This window comes from Dromiciops gliroides, chromosome 4, assembly GCF_019393635.1.
Source record: "Dromiciops gliroides isolate mDroGli1 chromosome 4, mDroGli1.pri, whole genome shotgun sequence".
Classification (NCBI taxonomy): Eukaryota; Metazoa; Chordata; class Mammalia; order Microbiotheria; family Microbiotheriidae; genus Dromiciops; species Dromiciops gliroides.
The window spans coordinates 485,868,385-485,877,587 of record NC_057864.1 but is presented as its reverse complement, the minus strand read 5'-3'; the positions used below and the strand labels follow the sequence as shown (position 1 = coordinate 485,877,587).

The 9,203-nt window shown below is 46.7% G+C and overlaps 1 protein-coding gene across 1 annotated transcript; it reads left to right on the top strand.

Annotated features, from left to right (window-relative positions):
• Window positions 1-258: 258 nt before the first annotated feature.
• LOC122755328 (G-protein coupled receptor 35-like) lies at window positions 259-7,547 on the top strand (the record flags this gene model as incomplete). The annotated part of the gene is given in 5 exon segments (XM_044003640.1): window positions 259-312; window positions 4,378-4,439; window positions 4,836-5,814; window positions 5,816-5,869; window positions 7,539-7,547. Coding segments are annotated over 5 exon segments (1,158 nt in total), but the record flags the coding sequence as incomplete, so codon positions are not given.
• Window positions 7,548-9,203: the final 1,656 nt, after the last annotated feature.

The window sequence follows — 9,203 nt, the reverse complement described above, 5'->3', positions numbered from 1 at the left end:
GCTGTGTGACCCTGGGCAAGTCACTTAACCCTCATTGCTCTGCCCCCCCCCCAAAAAAAAAAGAAAGAAAAGAAAAAGAAAAAAAGAGAAAGAGAGACATTTACTAACCCCGAAGCTCTGGGGTTAGAAGAGAGTGAAATTCCATGAGGTAGAAGCTAGTTAGGCAGGAAGGGTCTGTGGTCCGTGGCTCCACAGACTCCCCTTACACCCTGCAGTTTCACATCCTCTCCAGTCAGAGCTATTCTCCTGTGATTGAAGATGGCAGGTGACTCCATCAAAGGCGCTGTCTTCAGGCCAGGGAAGCTGCAAGGTGTAAGGAATTTCACTCTCTTCTAACCCCATTCAGCTGCCGAATCAACCTTCAAAAGGGAAGATTTGACCACATCATGCCACTATCTAATAAACTCCCATAACTTTTTATTCATTTCAGGATCAAATATAAAATCCTCAGTTTGACTTTTCAAGCCCTTCACAACCTGCCCTGCTCCTAGCTCTCTAATCTTTTTAAACCTTCCTCCCCTCCACACACCCTATACTTTAGTGACACTGGCCTCCACATTATTCCCAATAGACAACAAGCCATATTTCAAGTCTGTGGATTTTCATTGGCTGCCCCATGCCTGGAAGGCTCTCCCTTTTTTGCCTTTCCCCGGGACTTCCTTCAAGGCACACCCTCTGCAAGACTCCATTCCCATCCCTCCTTCCCTCTGGGGTTGACTCCCATTTACACAGGAGATATTTATCTTTCTCTGTGTGGATGGGATTGTTTGTCCATAGTTGTTTTCCTGTTGCTTCCCACATTGGAGTAAGTCTTTTGAGAGCTGACTGTTTTTGCCTTTGTTTGTATCTCCAGTACTTAATATGGTGCCTAGAAAATGGTAGGTGCTTAATAAATGATTATTGACTGACTGACCATTGGAGGGTATGAGTAACTTGAAGAAGGAAGACGTAGCTCTACCTATGGGAATGTACCCCCTCTTCTTATCTCCCAATCTCCGTGGGGCCTGGGCTGAGGCTCCAGCCAATCTTGCACTTCATTGGTGACTTTATCACTATAGGTAGAGTCACTGACCTTGGACCTTTTTTCCCCAGGGGGCTCCAATCAGCCAAGGAAGCAAGCAAGCATTAATTGAGTACCTACTATGTGCCAGGCAGTAAGGCTACAAAGACAGTATTGATGCTCAAAACTTACCTTCTATAAATCAATCAATTGATCAAGCATTTAAAGCCTCCTGTGGGCTGGCAATGAACTGTGCTGTCCATTGGCTTTGAGTTGGGGTGGGGTGGAGGTGGGGAAGATCCAGACCCTTCAGGGTTTTGTTTGTTTGTTTTTGGTTTTGTTTTTTTTCGGGGCAATGAGGGTTACATGACTTGCCCAGGGTCACACAGCCAGTCAAGTGTCAAGTGTCTGAGGCCGGATTTGAACTCAGGTCCTCCTGAATCCAGGGCCTGTGCTTTATCCACTGTGCCACCTAGCTGCCCCTAGACCCTTCAGTCTTAGGGAGGGTCTGATCCTCCCACCTATATATGGTAAGGCTCTTGAGAAGAGGATCTATAATGGATTTATCTTTATATCCCCATCCCTTGAATGTAACAGAAACTTCATTTTGTAAAAAAAAAAAGGATTGTCATTGAAATATTTTAATATCACTCTCATTTCCTGATATGTCCACCCCACTCCTATGTAGAAAACCAGATCTTATAACAAAGAACAAAAAAGGAAAAGAAAAAAAAAGCATTTCAGCAAAACTAAGGACCACATCAACCAAATTGGACACTGTAGGCAATGCTCCGCACACATAGTCCCCCTCCTCTTCCAAGAAAGCATGGAGGCTTAGCAGCCACTTCTGAGTGAATGCCGTTAAAGTGATTGAACAGTAAGAACCCATGGTGTAGAGGAGGCTAGATGGGCGGTGCAGTGGATAAATCATTGAACTTGCAGTCCAGAAGACCCAAGTCCAAATCTGGATTCAGAAATTTATCAGCCATGTGACCTTGGCTGAGTCACTTTAGCCCTGTTTTCTTGTTTCCTCATCTGTAAAATTGGGATAATAACAGTACCTGTCCTCTGGGGTTGTTGAGTTAGCATGTGTAAAATGCTTTACAAACTTCACAACACAATAATAGCATTCCCTAGTATTGTTAAAGACACTGGTTCTGGAATGAAAGGACCTGAGTTCAAGTCTCTCATCTTCTCTCTCTTTTTTTTTTTATCGAGGCAATTGGGGTTAAGTGACTTGCCCAGGGTCACACAGCTAGTAAGTGTTAAGTATCTGAGGCTGGATTTGAACTCAAGTACTCCTGACTCCAGGGCCGGTGCTCTATCCACTGCACCACCTAGCCGCCCCCATCTCATCTTCTCTTAATATGGGTGTGATTTTAGGAAAGTCTCTTAATTGTCACTGATCTCAATTTCTTCCACTGTAAAATGAAGGAGCCAGGCTAGATGACCTATCAGTCTTTCTTGCTTTAGATTCATGACGTAGAATAATGGTGGGACCCCAGGGAAACTACTCCATCTCTCTCAGCCTCAGTTTCCACATCTTTTAAATGTGGGAGATTCAGTAAGTCCTTCTTGAGCTCTGTGCCCATCAGGGAGGGGAGAACAGGGCAGAAAGGAATTAGGTCACAGATCCAGTCCTTCTGGAGTTCAGGGTTTGCTGGGAGAATCCAGACTCACCCTTGGGAAATAACGAGCAAATAAAAGAGCCAAACCCCGCCCCCCCCAAACTGCCCAGAGCCTAATTCGAGGCTCAAACAGCCTCCCTCCTCTCCAAATGGCTTTTGCCTCCCGGGTCTTTGGATCCTTTGTCTTCATAGAATCTACCTGTGTATTTTTTTCCATTCCCACCATATCCCCTGAAGGTCACACAGCTTATAGAGTTACAGCTGCAGCAGCCGTGGAGACTTTATCCTCTCCATCACATCACCATTGTTGTAACTAACATTTCTCTAGTACTTTAAGGTGTGCAAAGTGCTTGAGAAATACTTATTCCTTCTAACTTCATAACAACCCTGGGAGATAGGTGCTATTACTGTGCTCATGGAACAGGTAAGGAAACTGAGTCAGAGCCGAAGGGGCTTTCCAAGGGTCAGATACTAAGCGTCTGAGCCTGGATTTGAATGTTCTTCTTTCTTGATTCTAGGCCTGTGCCAACATATGAACACCCGGGTAAATTCAAGGTATTTACAGGGTAGATGGGAGCATTCTGGGAAAGGAGAGCACTAGCAGGTGGGGTGACCAGGAGAGGTCTCCTGGAGGAGGGGGCATGGGAGCTGAGTCTTGAAGGAGGCAAGAGAAACTGAGGAGAGAGGAGGGCAGAGCCGTCGGAGCATGGGACAAAGGCCCAGAAAGAGGAGATGGGGAGTCTCCTTCAGGCCACTGTACCTAGGCCAGTGTCACTGCAGCAGAGTGGATGGAGAGGGAGGCACAAGAGAACTGGAAAGATGAGAAGGGACCAAGTCGTGAAGACCTTTAGGTGGCAAACATCAAAGGCAACGGAGGCCTGAACAGCAATAATCGCCATTGGCTCATCGGGAGGTGGCCACTTACTACGGGTCTTGTGTTTAGTTAAGGAATTTTGGTTTCCATTCTCACCTACAAAATGACACGCTCACAAACAGAGGTTAAAATGATTTTTAATAGAATATAATGATGAAAGGACAGGTAAAAGCAGATCAGTTTTACAAAGAAAATATCCAATACTGCCTAATATGATCACACATAAAGCAAATCCTGCCCGTATATATGTATATATGTATATGTATATGTGTATACATGCATACACATACACATACACATATACATATACATACATGTGTGCGCGCACATGCGCGCACACACACACACACTCTCCAAGTCAGGAAAGCACCAACATCTGGATTTTTTTCTAGCTGGGGAGTCCCAATTCACAGCCCCCAGAGTTCTGACTGGGAAGGTCCTGGCAATGACGACATGTACACCCCCGGGTGAGACTCAACTACACTGGGGAAGGGCCGAGCTTAAAAAGTCTGAGGACAAAGAAGGCTCACTGTCAAGGATATTGGAATAATGTCAATCCTTATGTAAGGCCCAGGAGGGGCCAACCCTGCAAGGACCCCAGAAGAATTGATGTTGATTCCCAGGGATGGCTAGTTCTGGGAATTCAAGGGCAGCCTTGAGGGTCTGGCCAGGGTCCATCACGGTTGTTATCCTTCTCATTCTACTCTCAACATAAACATACACTGTGGACGAGAGTTGAGTCAGACTAAAGATAATTTGGATATCATGAAATTCCAGTCACATAAGGGTGAACTGGAGGTCATTTCAGCTAGGCCTATACCTGGATAATCTTACACTAATTCATATTCTTTCACCTTGTTATCTCCATTTTTCAGAGGCAAGGGCACAGAGAGGGACAGTGACTTGCCCATGGCCATACAGCAGGTCAGTGTGGGAGGCGGGATTCAAACTGAGGCCCCTCCTGACATCAAGCCTGAGCTCATTCTGTCTGTTCCCTTGTCTCTGTCTCTGTCTCTCTTTATCTCTGTCCTTTTCTGTCTTTGATTCTGTGCCCCAGTCTCTATTTCTCTGTCTCTGTCCGTCTCTGTGTCTCTCTCTGTGTCTCTTTATCTCTGTGTCTCTGTCTCTGTGTCTGTCTATCTCTGTGTCTCTATCTCTGTGTCTTCGTCTCTCTGTCTCTGTTGGTCTCTGTCGATGTCTGTCTCTCTCATATGCACACACACACACACACACACACACACACACAGAGTTAGTGGCCACACCAAGCCTCTTGGTTCATTCTATCCCTCAATATTCCCCCTGTAAAAGCTTTCTCATGTTCCCTTTGACACAGGGATCTTTTCTGCCTGGAGAAGCCTGCGGGACTTCAGCCCTTGGGGGTCCAGATGAATCGTTCCAACTGCAGTACAGAGAGGAGCGATGTCTTCCAGACTGCCACCATACTTTATTTGTCTGTCATCCTGGCCCTGGGGACTGTCCTCAACACCCTGGCCCTGTGGGTGTTCGGGTGCCGGATGAAGAGGTGGACAGAAACCCGAGTGTACATGGCCAACCTGGCTGGGGCTGACTGCTGCCTGCTGCTGAGCCTCCCCATGGTCTTATACACGATGGGCAGGGACCACTCAGAGGACTTCCTGTGCAGGGTCTCCCAGAGCATCTACCTGATCAACAATTACATGAGCATCTGCATCATCATGGCCATCGCCGTGGATCGCTATGCCGCCATCCGGCATCCTCTGCGGGCCAGGATGTGGCGCTCCCCCCGTCAGGCTGCTTGGACCTGTGCCCTTCTCTGGCTGCTGGTCATCTGCCTGGTCTCCTTGCCTGCCTCCTGGAAGCAAGGCGGCCAGAACTTTTGCTTTGGGAAGAGTCAGACTCGGGGCTCGTCAGCCATTGTCATCTCCTTGGTCCTGTTCTTCATCCCCCTTGTGGTGCTTGTTTTCTGTTCTGTGCGGGTGCTCCAGAGTCTGGTCAGGAAAAAGGCCCAGGTGGCAGCCCAGGACAGGAGGCTGGTCCACAAAGCCCTCCGAGTGGTTTCTGCCAACCTGCTCATCTTCCTGGTCTGCTTTGGGCCGCAGCATGTGGCTCTGCTGGCCAAGCTCATCACTGAGTATGTGGGGGCCCCCTGCCCTGTTGTTCAGCACATAATCATTTTTATCAGGGTGGCCTCCCGTCTTGCCAATGCCAACTGCTGTTTGGATGCCATGGGCTATTACTTTGTAGCTCAGGAGTTCCAGGAAGAAGTAGGGGTGTTCCTAGGGATGCCCAAGTTCTTCCAGAACTGTACTCCAAGCAGTCCAGGTGCTGACCACCTACACCCTACACCCCAAGGGAGGAAAAATAGAGGCAGCCTTAGAGAGTTCCCAAGTCCCCAGTCAGGGGCACCTGTGTGGGAGCTTGGCACACAAGGAGATATTCTGAATTGGGTGTAAAATGAGTATCTTGGCTTACTGCTTCCCTAAGGGCAGGGCCCTCAGGATGGAGGCCTGGCTCCCTCCCTTAATGGGGTCCCTTGGGACAGTAGTGACATCTTGGAGGCTGGTTTAGAATGTGAGGGTTGGAGTTCCAACCCAGCCCAGAGGCTTGATCCTTCTTAGGGAGCTGCACCCACCTTTGGGACTCATCTGAGGTTGTTCCAATTCTTTCTGGACTAGGTCGCTTGTTCTAGTGTGAGGTGAACTTAACCTTCCATCTTTTAATAGCCTATGCCAGGTGAAAAGAGTGTGTGACCTTGGGAGCAGGAGAAACCTGGACTTGGTTCCAGCTCAGATACTTACTGGCTTCCCCTTTTGAAGCCACAGTTTCCTCATCAGGAAAATAGCACGGTTGGACTTAAGAATCACCCAGGTTCCTCCCAGCTCTGATGGGCCAGATGCTGTGAGAGTCTGTGACTGAATACTTTGCTGTCCCTAGGGTCTGTTTTAAGTATAGCCAGTAGACTGTAATGTTGAATCCCAAGAAACAGGGCAGTGAGCTACCATGGACAGAGCCCTGGGTTTGAGCAGCCTTACCTGTGTGACACAACCAAAAACTTGACTTCTCTGGCACTAGGTTTCCTGATTTGTACAAGGAAAAGGGGTTAGACTGGATAACCTATAAATCTATTTTTCTATGAAGTTTTGATGGGGGAGGAGGTGTCAGTCTTTGCTGATAGAGCAAGAACCTTGGGCAGGGAGAGAGGAGGGATAGGGGAAATCCTTCCTCTTCCTGGAATCACTGTGAATTGGAAAGTTTATCTAATTAGGCTGGCCAAGACATTGGGACTTTTGCAATAATAAGGACAATCAAAACTGAGATTTCCATGAAGCGCTACAGACATCTCCTTGTCTAGTCCTCGCAGTGGCCCTGGGAGGTGGGTGCTGTCATTACCCCCATTTTACAGATGAGGAAGCTAAGGCCCATGGAGGTCAAGTGACTTGCCCAGGGCCATACAGCTAGGAAGTGTCAAAGGCAAGAGTCAAACCTAGGTCTTTCCTACTGCCAAGTCAGTTAAGTAGGGATAATTGACATGCAGAATGTCTGATGGCATGCTCATATTTATCTGTGTTCTGTCCAAATAGAAAATTTCTCCAGCAGACCCCGATGAAGGCATAAGACAACTCAGGTGCAGAGGAGAAACCTCTCCAGTGGGCCTCTGAAGCACACGTGGATAGAGATGGGGATTGGAATTAAGACTTTTCATTGTTATAGAGAACTTTCAGGTCAGGAAATTACTTCTATCAACATAGGTCAACCTTTTCTTCACCTTTTAGTCTTAGAGGCTTGCCGAGGCAGGAAGCTAAGTGAGTGACTTGCCCAGTCAGTATTGTTAAGGGCTAAAATTCTAGCTAGTCTGTCTAAAATATTTAATGAGTGGTCGCCAATAAATTATAAGCTTTAGCAAGAGTTAGACTTTTAAGCATTTATTAAGGAGAATAAGAATTTGGTAAAGAGAGAGAGAAAGGTCTAGATTCCTATCTATTAAAGGGAGAGCGCATTTCTAGCTCCCTTCTCCGCCAGAGTCCAGAGGAAAAGAGAGAGTGAGACTGAGCGCTAGTCTCTTCCTTCCTCCTCCCACTAGCCCGCGTCAGGAAGTGACGCCAAAGAAAAGACTCCTGGTCTTGCCCTCAAAGACCTTCGCTTCATGGGCAGAACTCTTCTACAGTTAGTATCCAGCAGGTGGCGTTATTCCAATCGTTACAGTATGTGTCAGAGGCAGCCTAAAATTTCCTTGGTGCATCCCTGTAACACATAGCTTGTTCCCAATGGTAGTCTGAATTCACCCCATGCTAGAACAAGGGGCCTATTTGGGGTTCCCCAAAACGGATTAGGCAAGTACTTGGTCTATATTGCAAATACCTCCTCCCATACTGGATAAACCTCCAAGATATCACCAATACCCCAGGGGAACCCATCAATAGAGGGAATCGGACTCATATCCTGAGGGACCAGCTCCTAGATGGTTGCGTTCTCTCTTTGCCTCCGGACTCCTGTCTGGATTCCTCTAGGGAAATCCAAACTTATGGATAGCTCATGGCTAGAGGTTCCCCAAAATGCAGGTAGGAAACGCTCTTCTAGAAAAGGTACTCGGTGTACAACATGGGCATCATGCATAGAACACCTGCTTATTTCCCCTACCACAAAAACTGTATAAGTTGTAAAGACCTCACAATCGGGGGAGAACAAATACAGGAAACATTTAACATTCTACCCAGAAGTCCAAGATCTTCTGTGGGACTCCTGAACCGATATTTGTATTTCTCTTGAACCTCTCTTCTCTGAGGCTTAGCCTGTCCTAGCTGTGTGACATGAAGCAATTGCCTTGACCTCCGTAGGCCTCCATTTCCTGTAAAAGGAAAAGGGACAACCTCTAAAGTCCCCTTCTGGTTCTTAGTCTATTTCCTATGAAGTGTTTTACTTAATATTATTTTTATTATATTTTTTACAATTTCATGTAAACATGGTTTTCAACATTCATTTTTTGTAAGGTTTTGAATTCCAAATTGTTTCTTTCTCCCTCCCTCCCCTCCCCCTCTCCAAGACAGCAAGCAATCTGATATAGGTTGTACAGTCCAATCATGTTAAACATATTTCCACATTAGTCATGTTGTGAAAGAAGAACTAGAACAAAAGGGAAAAACCACAAGAAAGAAGAAACAAAACAACAACAAAAGTGAAAATAGTATGCTTCGATCTGTATTCAGATTCCATAGTTCTTCTGGATGTGGAGAGCATTTTCCACCATGAGTCTTTTGGACTTTGAAGTTTTGATGGGGGATTTTTAGGCAGTGCTGGTAGAGCTATTTGGGGGCAAGAGGCTTAGTGAAGGTGGCGGGAAAGAGAAGGAATCGTCCCTTCCTCCTTTCTGATCTCTTGACCAGCCAAGACATGGATTACTTTAGTCCTTTGGGCAGAGGAGGACGCCAATGATGCCAGTCTTTGAAAATTGTGCTGTGACAGAAATCCCCTCTATTTGACCAGTTCATGCCCAAATCCCAAATTCAGGAGGTAACAATTAAGGCTAGAGGCAACCATTTCTCAGGATCATTAATTACTGACCTATGCCAAGAAAAGCAAAGAAAAAGGCAGAAAAAGGCACAAGAAATTGAGAAATCTAGCCCCAGGCTGTGAATTAGCACCTGCCTACCATGGCCATGTGCTTCTGTTGTAAGCCATCATTGTCTGCCAGTCTTTCCCGCCTTGGTCTTCCTCTGTCAGGAAC